General features: G+C 37.8%; 1 protein-coding gene across 3 annotated transcripts in view; it reads right to left on the bottom strand.

Annotated features, from left to right (window-relative positions):
• The window catches only part of GABRA4 (gamma-aminobutyric acid (GABA) A receptor, alpha 4), a 171,726-nt gene that overhangs the window by 131,551 nt on the left and 22,525 nt on the right, over positions 1–17,650 (bottom strand). For all 3 annotated transcript variants that reach the window (XM_006872682.1, XM_006872683.1, XM_006872684.1), the window contains exons 3-5: positions 1,496–1,563; positions 236–456; positions 55–137 (exon numbers count right to left, since the gene is read on the bottom strand). In XM_006872682.1, coding sequence (XP_006872744.1) covers positions 55–137; positions 236–456; positions 1,496–1,563 — 372 coding nt within the window. The remainder of the gene's footprint in view (positions 1–54; positions 138–235; positions 457–1,495; positions 1,564–17,650) is intronic.

Below are 17,650 nucleotides of genomic sequence, written 5' to 3'. Positions count from 1 at the left end.
TATATAACAACCTATCTGAACTGATTATAAATATTGAAAACATTTTTAACTTACAACTCCCAAATTTCAAAGGACATGCATGACCATCCATAGGGAAATCCACCAATCTCATGGGACACTCTGCACTTATGGTGAGTCTATGATGGAAAAAGGTAATTAAACAAAATCAGTCTTTCTTAAAAATAGTTTTATAGATCCCTTAAAATGGGCAAGAAGGAAGGAAGGAAAGGATTACCTCATTGTATATAAAATAGTGCCATTTCTCATAATTCTAAATAGCTTATTTGGAGCTGTCATATTATGTGAGACAGATTTCTTCCCATTCCTGAAGAAAGTATCAGGAGTCCATACTTTTGTTACCATCATATTGTTCAATCTCAAAATTTCAATGGGACCATCATATTTTAGTCTTTTGTCAATCCATGTCTGTCTGAAGAAGACATCCATTGTGTATTCCTAGGGAATGGAGTTTGTGACGCATTCAAATCACAGATGACTATACATAAATGTGCACATAAAATACATCAAATTATACCTTCTTTCCAATTCATAAAAATATTACCCCAACTAAAAAGAAAATTAATAGGAGCAGAAAATATTTTAAATCAATGGAGAAGAACCTGACAAAGTATTTTATGTCCATCCTGATACCTTAGTCTATTATTACATTTGTCTGATAAATAAACTACCATACATATTTGTCATTCAGAACAATAGTTATAATTTAATAAAACTGCCAACAGCAGGTAATTATAATTGTACTTTAATTTATACCAGGTACCAAAATGAGTTAATGTGTAACAAATATCATTGTGTAATTAATCTTAAAATAGAAGTCATTTTTTTTAAGACGTGATGAAATTTATAATAGTTGAGAGAACTTTTATCTTCACAAATTTTTGTATTAAATTTTGTCAAATAACTCAAGGATTTCAAATCACTAGAATCTTAAGGTCATAAAAAATAACCTCGTTGCTTTGTAACTTAAATATATTTTTTTATATAGGAGCAGAATTGAATGGAAGAATTGATCCTGGACTAATGCTTGGTAGTCTAAGCTCTTTGAGCATATAAGAGCTGAATGGAGAAAGAGATAGCTGAAAGAGATGATGCAACTGGACCAACATGAAATTTTAAAATGTAAGTCTCTTAGGACTAGAATCTAGTTTCACACGCAAACTAATTACAGTCTATAATTTTCTCTTCCTCAATAGTTTTCTCAGGAAAAACAAAAACAAAAACCCTAACACACATGATTAGCTATGGAGTCTTTTCTTTATTGGGAATGACTCCAAAACCAAGAACGCTTTAACGTTAAAGCTGAAATGTACAGTCACTGTCTTACTTCTAAGAAAACTTTGGGATCCAGTTATTCCTGACTCTGCTTTGCATGATTGACAACAAAATAAATAGTAATTCGCTTATTATTATTATTTTTTTTTCTGCCTGGTTTCTTCAAACCTCAAGAGTTACATTACATTTCCCAAATACCTACCATTTCAACATCTGAAACAGGACCAAAGCTGGTAACATATATGTCAGTTTTGACTTCTGTAACAGGACCTAGTAGGTGTGAAGTAAATAAGTGTGAAAAAATAATTAGCAATTTTCCAGGCTAGGTGGGTGAGATAATTAAAGAGTAAATACAGATGTGATATATCACTTCATGTTTTTACAAGCTTCTTATTTTTCAGTGAGATGACACATCTCTAAAAAAAAAAAAAGAGAGAGAGAGAAAGAGAGAATAGCAAAACCAAGAAATATTGTTTACTTATAGTCAAAAAGATACCCAAATTACTTACCAGGAGCCTTGTTTGTTCAAGGATCTATCACCCCTGGGGGCTGTCACCACAGGCAGTGCCAAAACATAAAAACTTTTAGCAATTGAAGGTTTTTATAGTCCATCAGTGGACTGAATTTTAGGAAACAGAGAGCTGTTAAAAAAGTAGCCACAGGAATAAGAAAGAGACAAAACACAATGGCTATGAGAAATTCATCTTTGGATGATTGAGGACACTGCTAAATACTGAAGCTCAAACAACAAAACCGGTATTCCTATCACCTTTAACAGAGGTGAACCATCCACTGGTGACTGAGCTCCATCCCTCATCCTCTCCCACTTACTAGCCATGTGACCTTAGGCAAGTTAGTTAACTTGTCAACAGCAGCAATAACACCTATTGTGCCTCAAAAACCCTATACTGGTTTGCTATGAATCAATACCCATGTGAGGGAACTTAACAACAACAATGAGAAGCAAGACTCTGTGAGTCCTGGTATGGTGCTGTAGGATCAGCACTGAACCATAAGGTTGGCTTCAACTGCAAGGTTGGTGGTTCAAACTCACTAGCAACTCCATGGAAACCCTAAACAGAATCGCTATGAGTTGGAACTTAATCAACAGCATTTAACAAAAACAGCAAGAATGTTGGTAGTGTCATATGAAACACTAAACACAGCAACTCACACATAAAAAAACAACAACACAGTAAATGTTAACTTTCCTTAGCTTTCAATAATGGCAACTACTGAGATTTTTTCCGATGTCAAAATAAACAGCTGCTTCTTGGAAACCTTATACAAGGTTACTATGAGTCAGAACTGACTCCAAGGCTCTTAATAACAGCATCAAATAAGACTGGGTCATCAGCATATGTAATGGCTGTGTTTGGCAGAAGAAATAGGTGGGCACATCATAACAACGTTACTCTCACAGATTTTAAACAAAGGAATAGTCCCATAATCTGGATTTAGCATGATGGTTAAATTAAGGAGTTCTAGAATTAGTTCAAATCTCACTGAAACATTTTCTAGTTACATGACTTTAATTAAGTCACTATCTTCATTTGTAAAGGTTTAATGTTTATTAACTGAAAAAGAATCTGTCCCATTTTCTAGACCATATGTGTTCCATAATGGTAGCTGTTGTTAAGTGTCAAGGAGTAGCTTTAGACTCATAGAAACCCTGTATAGGGTTTCCGTGGAGCTGCTGGTAGGTTTGAACCACCAATGTTGCAATTAAAACTGACGTTGCAGCCCAGTGCTTGTCCTGCAGCACTACACCAGGACTGCAATGGTTATCGTTGCTATTGTTAAGTGCCACTGAGTCAGTTCGGACATATAACAACTGTGTGTAGGGTTTCTGAGGAGCGACTGGTGAGCCTGAACTGTTGACCTCACAGTCCAGCACATTAACCCACAGCGCCACACCAGGACTCCAATGGTAGCTGTTGTTGTTGTTGTTGTTATGTGCTGTGGAGTTGGTTCTGACTCATAACGACCCTGTACAGGGTTTCCAAGGCTGTAAATCTTTATGGGAGCAGAAAGCCTCATCTTTCTCCCGCAGAACAGCTGGTAGTTTCGAACAGCTGACCTTGCGGCTCTCAGCCCGATTCGTAACCACTACGCTATAGTTATTATTATATATAATGTGGAATTTTATTATGAATATCTTTTCAACAGTTTTGAATGAGTGATGTGTTACTGAGTGTGTGGCCAGAGGCTAGATGCTTCAAATAAAAAGAATAGCAGCTGCTTTCAAGGTGGATTATTTCCTTGGGATACTGGTTGGGTGATTTCAATGAAAGTGAGAGAAAAAGTATAGATCAGACTGATCTATTATGAGTTTTAATTAAAAAAACAACAACAAAATCATTTCTAACTCCCTTTGGGAAAGAGAGAACATTAAGTGTGAGAAGCTAACTGAATTTTTATTTGCATGAGAAATCAGAAAAAACAATAAAAATGACAGTAATTAGCTCCTTAAAGTCGAATTGCTCCAAAAATAGTTAGGTAATCCAGGAAGTAGGAAATACAAGTTGGACCTAAGAACAACAATAGGTTAAAGATAGGGAAAAATGATTCTGTCATTCTTAAAGGATCTTGTACAAGTATTGAAAGGCAGAAAACACCGTGTCACTGCAAGTCAGGGCTAGGAAAGATAGTTCCTAAAACAAAAAAAGGCTGGTAGGTCCTAGCAACTGGACTATGTGAAAACATGGCAGACATATTAAAACTTACTTTGAACATCATCTTGGGGCAGTGGCATGGTATTTTCAATAGTTTCATATGCATGTGAAATTTGGACAGTTAATAAGGAAGACCATAGAAGAATTCATGCATCTGAGTTAAGGTTTTGGAGGAAAAGATCAAAAGCACCATGAACTGACTGAAGAACAAACAAATCTGTGTTGGAAGAATGCTTCTTGGAAGCCAGGATGCCGACACTTAATCTCTTTTTGGATATATTATCAGAAGGAACTGGTCCCTGGAGAAGGACATTATGCTAGGTAAAGTGAAAAGTCAGCAAAAAAGAACAAAGCCCCAAATAAATGAGTAGGCACAGTGGCAGCAGCGATAGGCTCCAGCTTAACAATGATTTTGAGGCTGGAACAGGACTAGGCATGTTTCATTCCATTGAACATAAGGTTGCTATCAGTCAAAATGGACTCAATCTTACCTAACAAAAACATGCATTGGGGGCTCCAAAAATTTTGTGGAAAAATGGAATTAAAAGGTAATGTGTTTTGTTTTTTCTCCCCACAAATGGTTGAAGCTCCTTCACATGTATGCTAATCTTTATAGTTATACTGAGTCCATGGTCACTGGTCCTTTCAAATTCTTATATACTTTTTTAATGAATCTTGGAAATTATATTCAGAATTATAGCTTCAGTATCTGTTTGTGATCATATATAACATTTAATTCATATGAAAATATGGATTATTACTTACAACAACTTTATCTATTTGAATGATTTAATCTTGAAACCATATTTTCTGTTATTCATATATCCATTACAATATTGTAAGCCATATTTAGTTTAAAACAAAGGAAGTACCATGAAGACAAAAGACAGTTTGAAGATCAGGGCCTAAATGCAGGAATTAGAGATTACAAATTTGAAAGACAACATCTTTCTGAATTATAAGGAGACACATTGTCCATTTGTGGATTTCCATGGAAAAAAGGTTAAGGATAACTAGGGTTGCTGATGCGATATGGATCGAACCTCTCTTTCATGTTGTTGTGTGCTGTTGAAAGAGTCTTACTCATAGCTACACTATCAGAGAGACTAGAAACTGCCCATTAGAATTTCCTGGACTGTAATCTTTGTGGGAGCAGATCTCTAGGTCTTTTCTCCTGTGGAGACTCTAGCAGGCACCAATTTCTGATCTATTGGTTAGCAACTGAGTGCTTAACAATTACACCATCAGGATTCCCTTGCAATTTCTCTAACTACCTGAAAACATACACAAACCATGCTTGGAGTCCTCCAGATATAATGAGAGTGGATATTTGAGGCTAGTCTTGAGCATGCTGTGGATACGTTCATTACTCAGGATGCAGAAGGCATTGGAAAAGTCGCAAAATCAAAATATTTCTATAATATCTATGAGCCAGCATCATTCACTAGAATAACTGGCTGGATTTTTTTTTTTTTCTCCATTTTTGGATGATGTTATTTCAATCTTGAAAATAAAGAAAGAAACAGCTGTGCTAAATCAAACATCAGACATAAAGACATTTTTTCATTAAGTCTTTTATACGTAAGCATCTTATATGGAAGCTTCCAACATTGCTTTGTAGTTTTTAGACTCTGCAGTCTGAGCTATACTTTTTCTCTCATATTTTCAAAAGAAACTTCTTCAAAAAAATCTTTGTCCAAATCTCCCATTGAGATTGCACTCCAGACAAACAGAAATGTTGCAGCACAGTTTCCAAAGTAGCTTCTATGACTATGGCGAGATATAAGTCAAAGAAAAATCAGTATACTCTATGTCCTTCTTAAAATTATATGATACTCAATATACTGTTAAATTTTCTGAACAAAAAACTCTACGTCGTAATTTGAACCAGAACTCAGAATTTAGTTAATCATAGAAGCTTGTTTTCACATAACCCTACTAACCTCTTGAAGAACTAGCATTTTGGGAAACAGCCTTTAGAAATATTGATGAAATAGATTAGGAGTCAAGGGTCTCTTAGTCCCATATCTTTTGCTAATTGAGCGTGATTTGGGGTGGGAAAATATAAGGCATGTTGTGACTGAACTTTAACCATCAGGTTCATTCCATCTCTAACTTTTTGACTTATTAAACATTTTACGATATTCAGAGAGAATTTTTGTTAATGCCCTTTGCCAGGATAAACTCATTAAAAATCAATAAAGATAGATTGAAGATATGTATATGTCTCTGTGCAATCAAGGGCCATACATCGCAGACCCTACTTATGGCACCAGTGGTATCAAACCAGCCCTTGGAAATTAAGACCACCATGAAAAATTGTGTGGGGAAAACAAATCCCACTCCACACGCCAGCTGCATCATTTGGAAATCTCAGGTTCCCATTCCCTGTTTGGTTTAGACCTAAGTTTTCTTGTACTTCCATATCCCAACCACCTGGGGCTGGGTCAGTGAGTGCCTACCAGAAGCTAAGGGATTCCTCTCCACTCCCTTCACTTCACACCAGCCAGTCCTTTCTGTAGTTCATCCCCAGTCATTTGAGGCTGTGTCAGCAGGTACAAGATAAAAGTTTGAGATTCAATATGACTCCCTCCATTTCAGGCTAGCTGTATCTCCCTGATGCACTGGGTCCAATAATTCATGGAGCTCATGGGAAACACCACACCTGTGCTAACAACTTTAACATAACAAAAGAAGATACAAATATAGAAACACGTAGGGCAAAGGTCTGGGAGGAGTACCAGTGCAGAACTTCCAAGTCACCAGGGGATGTGCTTACTTCCTAAGAGCATACAAATGCTCTTCCCAACCCAGAAGTCCCCCTTCTGAAGTCCTTGCTGGCCTCACCATGTGGTCATAATAAATTACATAATGCCTCATGAGACTTAAGTCAATATTAGAGCACAGCTTGTCAAGCTCTCAGGAACCCAGAGCAAAAAGTCAAACTGCTTTCTGCACCTCACAATACTGACCTTATATTTTCATGAATAACCACTGAAATCCGTCATGAAAGGCATTTTAATTTCTGTTTCCTACTATCCTCATCTTCCACTCTGTGACTAAAGGTGTTTATACCTTACTTCTAACCTTCTATTGTCTCAGACTTAACTATAAACTAGTTCGAATGGGGCTTGAATACAACTGATTGGGAATCCTGGTGCAGCACTGTAGGATAAACACTGGACTGCTAACAACAAGGTCAGTGTTTCAAATCCACCAGCCACTCCTGGATAACCCCATACAGTGTTGCTATGAGTTGGAACCAGACTTGATGGTACTTATTAACAACATATTACTCCCTAGTGTGAGAGATCTACTTCTCTGGATTACAAAAGTAGATGAATCTAAAGATCATTTCAAATGCAATGAAGCAACTTGACATAGCAAAACAAAACAAAAAAAAAACATATGAATTAAACCCAAAGTTATTACTTCATATTATGTTGTTATGTGCCGTGGAGTTGGTCCCAACTCATAGTGACCCTGTACATGGTTTCCAAGGCTGTAAATCTTTACAGGAGCAGAAAGCCTCATCTTTCTCCCGCAGAACAGCTGGTAGTTTTGAACTGATGACCCTGAGGTTAGCAGCCCAATTCGTAACCACTACGCTACCAGAGCTCCTTACTTCATATTATAGGCAAATAAAATAGACAATATAAAGTATGTCAATGATTTATCTTATTTTTTCAGTGATTTTCCAAGTTTCAAGTGCCTTTATATAAACTGTCCCTTTTGATAATTGCCACAACCCTAAAAAGTAAGCAATGCAGTTGGACTATCTCAAATTAAGAAGTTAACGCACAGAGAACTTACACGGTATCCCAGAAGTTACCAGGGTGGTAGATAACAAAGACTTCAATAAAGCTTTTCTCTCACCTATATACCCAAGGCTTTCGATTGTGTGGATCACGGACAACATTGTGAAGTATGAGTATTCCGGAACACTTAATTGTGCTCATGAGGAATCTGCACCTGGACCAAGAGGCAGTTGTTCAAACAGTACATGGGAACACTGAAAGATTTAAAATTAAGAAAGGTGTGTGACAAGGTTGTATTATTTCACTATACTTATTCAACCTGTATGTTGAGCAAATAATCCGAGAAGCTGGGTTATATGAAGAAAAACATGGCATCAGGATTGGAGGAAGATTCATTAACAATCTGCGATACGCAGATGATACAACCTTGCTTATTGAAAGTGAAGAGGACTTAAAATACTTACTGATGATCAAAGACCACAGCCTTTGGCATCAATTGCATCTCAATGTAAACAAAACAAAAATCCTCACCACTGGACCAATAAACAACATTCTTATCAATGGAGAAAAGAATGAAAATTGTCAAGGACTTCATTATTCTTGGATCAACCATCAACATTCATGGAAGCAACAGTCAAGAAATCAAATGATTTATTGCATTAGGCAAATCTGCTGCACAAGACCTTTTTAAAGTGTTGAAGAGCAAAGACGTTAGCTTGAGGCCTAAGGTGTGCCTTTCCCAAGCCATGGTATTTCCAGTAGTGTAGTGGTTACGAATCGGTCTGTGAACCGCAAGGTCAGCAGTTCGAAACTACCAGCGGTTCCGCGGGAGAAAGAGGAGGTGTTCTGCTCCCATAAAGATTTACAGCCTTGGAAACCCTGTGCAGGGTCGCTATGAGTCGGAACCGACTCCACGGCACTTAACAACAACAACAACAACAAGGAAAACCGTAGAAGAATTGATGCTTTTGAGTTATGGTGTTGGAGGAAAATGTCAAAAGTGCCATGGGCTGCCAAAAGAACCAACAGATCTGTGTTGGAAGAAGTGCAGCTAGAGTGTTCTTTGGAGGCCATGATGGCCAAACTTTGTCTCTCATACTTTAGACATATTGTCAGGAGGGACCAATTGTTGGAGAAAGCTATTATGTTTGGTAGGGTGGAGGGTCAGAGAAAAAGAGGAAGACCCCTAACAAGATGGATTGGCAAAGTGGCAGCATCAATGGGCCCAAGCGTGACAGCAAGTGTAAGGTTGACCCCGGACCAGGCAGTGTTTCGTTCTGTTGTTCATAGGGTCGCTATAAGTCGGTACCAACTGGATGGCTCCTAACAACAATAACAATATACCAAAGGCTCATTGTGATTATGTAGGACAAAGTAGAAATGCCTCATAGGTTTTTCAAGAACATACATTTTTATGGAAGCCGACTGCTATATATCTCTCCCGCAGAGTGGCTGTTGGATTCGAACCACTGGCTATAAGGTCCTAAACAGCCTGAATATAAGTTTTCTGCAAGCACCCTCCAATCCCTCAAACAAATTTTTTAAATTTCCCTTCTTCCTTATGAACATCTTCCAGATGATAGTTGAAAATTGTTAAAGCAGTCCCTGATATGTAGGTTTTATGGCTGTTGTTGTTGTTAAATACAGTTGGGTTGATTCCCACTCATACCAATCCTGTATAGGGTTTCTGAGGAAGGCTGGTGATTCAAACCAACATTCCAATCAAGTGCTTACTTATCCTACAGTGCCACACCAGGACTTCTCAGTGACTGTTAGGCAGAGGTGTAGGTCTTAGTGACAGATTTATTCATGTACATGAAATATGGATGTCATTAAATATCAAGTCTTGCACATGAATTAATTGCCATGAATCAAATTGATTTTTTTTTTTTTTTTTTTTTTAACAACAAGGTTAAATGCATTGACCCCAAACTGAAGTTTTTTGTTGTTAGTGATGACAGCTAGTTGGTGAATTGGAGGGCTTCCTTGATGCTGCACTTTTGGCACAGAGATAAATAATATTGGCCCTTCTACTAAAATTCTAACTCATAATCTTTGTCTGATTTTGACTGGGCATATATACAAAATGGTTGATTAAGCCTCAAGTAAATTCTATCATCAAAAATAGCTAATTTGGATGAAATAGCTCCTAAGTTCTAAAAACCCCTTGTCTACCAAGAGGTTTTTTCTGCCTCTATTTTTGTTATTATTAGTATTTTAAAACTCTCAATAAACTCTTAAATTCTATACATTCCTTCACCTGCTCTATAAAGATGTGATAAAGCAGCAAGCGTTTTCTCTTAACTTTAATAACCAACATTTATTTTCTAACACCTCCTTGAAGAATCCCAGTGTGATGCTATAGGATAAGCATCAGACTCCTAGCCACAAGGTTGGTGGTTCAAAACCATAAACTGCTCCTTGGGAACTCTATACATGGTTACTATAAGTCAGTACTGACTAAATGTCACTTAACAAAAACTGTGATTATTTGGGTGTATGGTTGTTGTTGTTGTTGTTTTATTAAGTGCCATTGAGTCAGTTCCAACCCATAGCAACCCTGAGTAGGTATCCAAGGAGTAGCTGGTGAGCTTGAATGATGGCTCTGTAAAATAAGCACTGGACTGGGAACCACAAGGTCAGCAGTTTGAGCCCACCAGCTGTGCTGCAGGAGAAAATGCTGAGGCTTTCTCTGTTCCTGTAAAGGTGTACAGCCTCAGAAACCTTATAAAGGGTCACTGTAAGTTGAACTGACTGGATGACACTTAAAACTGTGAATATTTGCCCACTGAATTGAGTTTATCAATTCAAAGATTCATTGTAATAAATAAAATGCAGGAACTATCAAGCATTTTGATAAACAGTATATAAAATGTATATAACCAGTTTAAGGACTATTGAGCTATTAATAGGATCATCTCTCTTCTGTTAGGTGTTGAGATTCTATACTTAATGACTTTTCCATCTGATTATTTAGCTCAGTCCCCTTCAGTATCAGTTTTGTAATTAAGATTTAGTCATTGTTCACTGTAATATATCAACTTTATTTGAGAAGGCATGGCACTTCCTTTTGCCACAGGATGAGTCAGACATGTGCTTTCAACAGTTTAGGCTAGAGATTGCCCTTACACTCTTCTATTCTACAGTTTTCTTGAATATAATCATATGGGAAGGGAGCAGAAATAAGAGACAGAAGGATACTAAAACTTCCCCTTCAGCTGCTCCTGCAAGGTTCTGTGATCTGTTTTCTGTTGGTCATCTTAGCTGATCCAGGTTATTTTACATCAGTTACGGATGAAATCAAGGCCCAAAATGTGCTGACTGATTAATTTAATCCTGATTAGCTAGCTGTAAATGTAATTGGTAATGATGACTCAACTAAATCATCAAGATTAATCTTCTGATTATAAAAAGGGTGGTCTCAAATTATACAAAGGAACTTGAAAAACTACTCATGGAAAAATTGCATTATCCTTTAAATTTTTCAACAAACATTTTGAATTCCCTTCATGTTTCTTTGATACAATATATCATCTTCTCCTCTGTTAGGTAATATTAATCAGACTACAAGCCCCAGACCTTAAAGTTTTCTAAGGTTCCATCTCCAAAGTCTGTGATCACATGAAGATCCAATCTTTAGAAATGATCAGGGATTCATTTAATGGAAGGCAATCTTGCTCCAATCCACCCAACTCTCTACAATTCTCCCCACTATTTCAGCGGAACCTGGCTAGATTACCTTGCCTTCTACCTAAGCAAATCTTTAACCAGAAAATAACTCCATGTTCAGTTAGTTTAGGAGCACAGTGGCTACATATGATAAGCACCAGACTGTGAACCACTAGGACCTCTCCGTTGGAATCCACCAGCTGCCCTACCTGATAAAGATGAGGCTTTCTGATCCTGTGAAGATTTAGAAGGAGCTGTGGATTAATGCACTGGACTGCAAAGTCAGTTTGAACCATAAGATAGGTAGTTTAAGCTCACCAGTTGCTTCCTGGAACCCTATACAGGGTTGCTATGGGTCGGAATCAACTCGACGGCACTTAACAACAACAACAAACCCTATAGGAGTCCTGATGTAGTGTTGTAGGATAAGCACTGGTCCACAGGGTTGACTTGAACCATAAGGTGGGTGGTTCAAATCCACCAGCCACTCCTCGGAAACCCTACACAGGTTGCTATGAGTCACTATGAGTCAGAACTGTCTCAATGACACTTAGCAACAACAACCTTTATTTTAGGTACCCTTACATTTTAGGAGTCCTGGTGTGTGACCTTATGAGTTAATGCGCTGGAACACAAAATCAGTTTGAACCTCAAGGACAGCGGTACAAGTTCACCAGCTGCTCCTCAGAAACCCTATACAGGGTTGATATGGGTCGGAACCGACTTGACGGCACTTAGCAACAATAACATTATTTTAGGGTCAATAGTTTGAAATGACAAATAACTTCTGGGAAGAGAAACAACGAAATTTTCTTACACTTGCCAAAGGTGAAGTGGTGGTGGTTATGTGCATTGGAGTTGGTTCCGACTAACAGTGACCCTGTATAGGGTTTCTGAGGCTGTAAATCTTTTTGAGAGCAAAAATCCTCATCTTTCTCATGAGGAACCGCTGGTAATTTTGAATTTCTGACTGTGAGATTGGCAGCCGGACTCATAACCACTATGCTACCAGAACTTCTTCAAATTCTACCAGGCTAAGAGGAAGAGATACTGTCCCTTTAGGAATGTCACACTCAACCCAAATGACGATGTGTCTTCCAGTTTTTCTTCTTACTGTTGTTGGTAAGGTCATCAAAGCAAAACGGAGCTAGCTTTGTCTCTTTTCTTCTAACCACATCCTAGAGAATTTACTCATTTTGTTCTTAATGGACTTGCTACTTCCATTCTGCAATCTCCAGTCGCAGGAAAAGATCATAATCTGTTCACCAAGTTGTTGTTGTGTGTTGTTGAGTCGACTCTGACTCACAGCTACCATATATAGGGTTTCCAAGGCTGTAAGTCTTTATGGGAGCAGAAAACCTCATCTTTCTCCCATGGAAAAGCTGATAGATTCAGACTGTTGACTATGCAGATAGAAGCCCTACTATGCCAGCAGCACCCCATTGCCATTGTGTAACAGATAATTTTTCATTAAGTCAGGTAATGTATATATGTTATTGTTAAGTGCCGTCAAGCTGATTCCGACCCATAGCTACACTGTATAGGGTTTCCAAGGAGAGACTGATAAACTTTACAGTCTGACGCTTTAACCCACAGTGCCACATACATTTTTTTATATTAGAAAAAAGTTTTGTTTTAAGCTTTTATTATGAATCGAGTGATGGTTAGCATGGCAGAACATCGGTTTTGTACTTTGTTTCATTGCAGTGATTACAGTCAAATCATGTATATTTATAAGAAAAATGCAAGTTTCTCACAAAAGTAGCTTTCTAGAAATTTTATAAGGGGCATGAAGTGGACAATATGATGAAACTCTCTTAGATAGTATCAAATATCTTAAGGCAATGAGTTGCTGAGCCTTGGGACTCAGGACCATAGTCCCAGGGGACACTAGGGTCAATTTGTGTAACAGAGTCCACAAAGACAATTCTCTACATCCTACTTTGGAATAATATCTGGGGTCTTAAAAGCTCATGAGTGGCCATCTAAGGTGCAGGTATTGGTCTCTCCTTGTATGGAAGAAAGAAGAGAGATGAGAACTGAAAAGACTTGGAATCAACTAGTCCAAATGACTGATGGAACATGTGAACATCAGTCTCTATGACACTGAAACCAGAAAAACCAGATGGTGCCTGGGTATCATGACCAAATGTTCTGAAAGGGATCACACTACAATGTCCCAGATAGAGTGGGAGGAAAGGTGGAACAAAACTCAAAATATATATATATATATATTTTTTTTTTTTTAAAAAGACCAGGTTTACTGGTCAGAAAGAGACTGAAGGAACCTGAGTCTATGACCCTAGAACACTTTTCAGGTCTGGAAAGAAACTCACCTTAGTGGCCCAACTTTTAGCCAGTCAGTAAACAGGTACATAGTGGGGACCACAATGCTAGTAAGCTATACTCATCATGGAACGGTCACTCATTGAAAATCAAAAGGGCATCATTTTCCTAAAGACAAAGTTGAGAAGGGATGGGAAGGTGGAGGCAGGAACCACAGGGGAGAAGCAGGATAGATCTTGTTTCATGGAGGGAACTGCAATCATTGAGATGAAATAAAGTCTATGATTTATTAAATGTAAAACCGATGAGCCTGTTTGCAAACCTTCACTCAATTCACAATACAAAGTTAAATAATAATAACAAACAAATAAGACTGAAATGTTTTATGTGCAACATTTCAGTGCGTATTTGGAAATGTAGGATAAGCACTGGATCACAAAGTCAGTTTAAAAAACAAGGTCAGTGGTTCAAACTCACCAATTGCTCCTCAGAAACCCTATACAGAGTTGCTAAGAGTAGGAACCAACTCAACAGCACTTAACAACAAATAACACCATGACATGGGATAGAAATTCTCTATTATTCCACAAACACAAATATTTATGAAGCCATCTAGAATAAATGCAGAGAAAATTATCATTGTTAAAAATGGCACTTAAAAGTTTTAATGCCAATGGAAATTGCTGTGGACAGATGTTAATTACTAAAAATATTAATTACTAGAAATTAATACATATGAATATTGGGCTGCTGTTAGGTGCCATCAAGTCAGTACTGACCCAGAGAGACCTTATGCACAGCAGAAAGAAACATTGCCCAGTCCTGGGCCAACCTCACTACTGTTGCCACGCTTGAGCCCATCGATGCTGCCACTTGGCCAATCCATCCCATTGAGGGTCTTCCTCTTTTTCTCTGACCCTTCACTTTACCAAACATGATATCCTTCTCCAGTGACTGGCCCCTCCTGACAATATGTACAAAGTATTAGAGAAGAAGTTTGGCCACCTTGGCCTCCAAGGAGCACTCTGGCTGCACTTCTTCCAAAATGGATCTATTGCTTCTTTTGGCAGCCCATGGCACCTTCAATACTCTCCTCCAACACCATAACTCAAAAGCATCGATTCTTCTGTAGTCTTCCCTAGTCACTGTCCAGCTTTCACATGCATATGAGGTTATTGAAACTATACTGGCTTTGGTCAGGTGCACCTTAGTCTTCAAGCTGAAATCTTTGCTCTTCAACACTTTAAAAAGGTCATGGGCAGCAGGTTTGCCTAATGCAATACATCGTTTGGTTTCTTGACTGCTGCTTCCAATAGTGTTGATAGTTGGGTACTTAGAGCAAATTCAAATAATCAATTACAATCAAGAATTTCATAAACTGATATAATAAGGTTTTGCATATAGACCAACATTTAATGGAGAGATTTCAGTGACAGCATTGTTGTGATGCTGTTCATGTGTTTCAGAGTTAAGTGCTAATTTCTAGTTCAGATCAACTTTGAAATGTTTAATCCTCTCCAAACTATTATAAAAAGTTTCAATCAATATTCAAAATTACCCTGGAAATTTCATACAGCTCATTTTACTATAAAACCACCACTTCTAACTAATCCCAGAAGTATAGTCTATTAAGTCTTTAATCCAGATGAATCAAAAGTAAGGAACACATTATGTTGGGCATTTGGAAGTGTCATAGAAAATGTTCTTTGAGGTTGAATGAGATTCTGAAAACATGATTAGTAAAGAGATTCCATTCAATTCTTCATTCAACAAACACTGATTGAGTGAGCACCTGCGTATGCCAGGTTCAATGGTAAGCAAGACTCATGAGTTTACTGCCTCAAGAAATTACTATGCTCTTAGGGAATTAGATTATAAATAGTAAAGAAAGAAATGAAATTATAGAATGCTATACCATTCCTTAGAAGGAACAAAACAGGTAAGAGACTGAAATGAAATGTTACTCTAGATTTGTTCCCAGAGCTATGAAGCTGTTACTTTTGAAAAAAAAAAAAAAAATTAATTTTCTTTTAATTGTGGCAAGTTCATTCATAACAAATCATTTGCTATTTCAACATTTTTTACATATATTCTTCAGTGACATTACTTAAGTTCATCCAGCTGTTCAACCACTACCCATTTCTAAACTGGTTCTAGCAGTGACCTTTGCATGAAAACCAAGAGGCTGCGCATGAGCCATTGTTCAAGTTTGGAGAATTGCATTCCAGACAGAGAGAACTGCAAAAGGTCCATCGTTGGAAAGAACTCAAAGTGTTCAGAAAAGAAGTAGTATGGCTGGAGCAAAGCAAGGAATTCAATGGAAAGAAATTTAAGCCACAAAGTTAGGATTAAAACCAAGGCATAGGGGTCAGATAGCACTTACCTCCTGAGGACATATTCTGGAGAGTGGCATCTTTAAGCAACAAGTTTAAGCTATATATTAAGGTGGCAGTTGTTAAAACTATGTGTCTAATAACTCACAGAAATTACAGAAGAATAAAATAATTATTCTTTTGTTCCACTGCTGTTCTGCCAAATTTTCTTCCTCTAATATCTAAACCAGCCCTACTTCTGCTTATAGGCTGTGGTTGTTGTTGTTGTTGAGTGCAGTTGAATCGATTCAGACTCACAGTGACCCTGTATAAGGCTTCCAAGGAACAACTGGTAAGTTTGAACTGCTGACCTTGTGGTTCAAACCATCCTTGAGGTCAAGTGCTTATTCTACAGTGCCACACCGTGACTCCTTAGGCTGTGATAGAAGAATTGACTTTTATCCCACGATCACTGGAACGCCATGAAGGGTTTGAAGTATGGAAATTAAACGAACATAATTTTGAGAAAAATCATTCTGGCAGCTGTCTGGACAACAGCATTTAGAGAGGTAAAAATAGAAAAAGGGTTCTTATTATTCAAGTCCAAAAGGAGTTCTGGTGACACAGTGATTAAGTTTTCAGCTGCTAACCAAAACATCAGCAATTTGAACCCACTAGCTGCCACTCTAGGGAGCAAAAATGTGGCAGTCTACTTCCATAAATATTAATCCTTGTCAGCAGTACAGCAGACAACAGGCATTCCTGATTGGAAAACTGGATTATCGGCCCCAGATATGAAGCAGAGAGTGCAGTAGCAAAGATGGTTGGTGTCTGACCTCCTCTTCCTTCACAGGAATTGTCCTTAGGCTGATTTTACATTTGATTCTTTCCCCCTTGTGAAGTCAGAGGATGTCAGACATGACCCCCACATGGTTCTTGCACAGTTAAATTAAAGTGCTTCCTAATTAAAATAGGAGCACTGGTCTGGCACTTTAAGATACAAGCACTGGACTGTTAACCACAAAGTCAGAAGTTCAAATCCACCAGCCACTTTGGGAAACACAATACAGGATCACTGTGGGTCAGATGATACAACCTTCATTGCTAAAAGTTAAGAAGACTTAAAATACTTATTGATGAGTATCAAAGATCACAGCCTTCTGTATGAATTGCATCTCAAAGTAAAGAAAATAAAAATCCTTACCACTGAACCAATAAACAACATTCTTATTAATGAAGAAAAATTATCAATGACTTCATTTTTCTTGGATCAACCATCAACACTCATGGAAGCACCAGCCAAGAAATCAAACGATGCATTGCATTAGGCAAATCTGCTACACAACACCTTTTTAAAGTGTTGAAGAGCAAAGATGTCAGCTTGAGAACAAAGGTGAACCTAACCCAAGCCATGGTATTTTCAATAATCTCATATGCACACGAAGCTGGACAGTAAATAAGGAAGATTGTAGAAGAATTGATGCATTTGAATTATGGTTTTGGAGGAGACTATTGAAAGTGCCATGGGCTGTCAAAGAACAAACAGATTTGGGTTGGAAGAAGTTCAACTAGAGTACTCCTTGGAGGGTAGGATGGCCAAACTTCGTTTCTCATACTCTGGATATAGTGTCAGGAGGGCACAGTCCCTGGAGAAGGA

This window comes from Chrysochloris asiatica, unplaced genomic scaffold (genome assembly GCF_000296735.1).
Source record: "Chrysochloris asiatica unplaced genomic scaffold, ChrAsi1.0 scaffold00209, whole genome shotgun sequence".
NCBI classification, from domain to species: domain Eukaryota; kingdom Metazoa; phylum Chordata; class Mammalia; order Afrosoricida; family Chrysochloridae; genus Chrysochloris; species Chrysochloris asiatica.
This window is presented reverse-complemented; position numbering and strand designations above follow the sequence as displayed.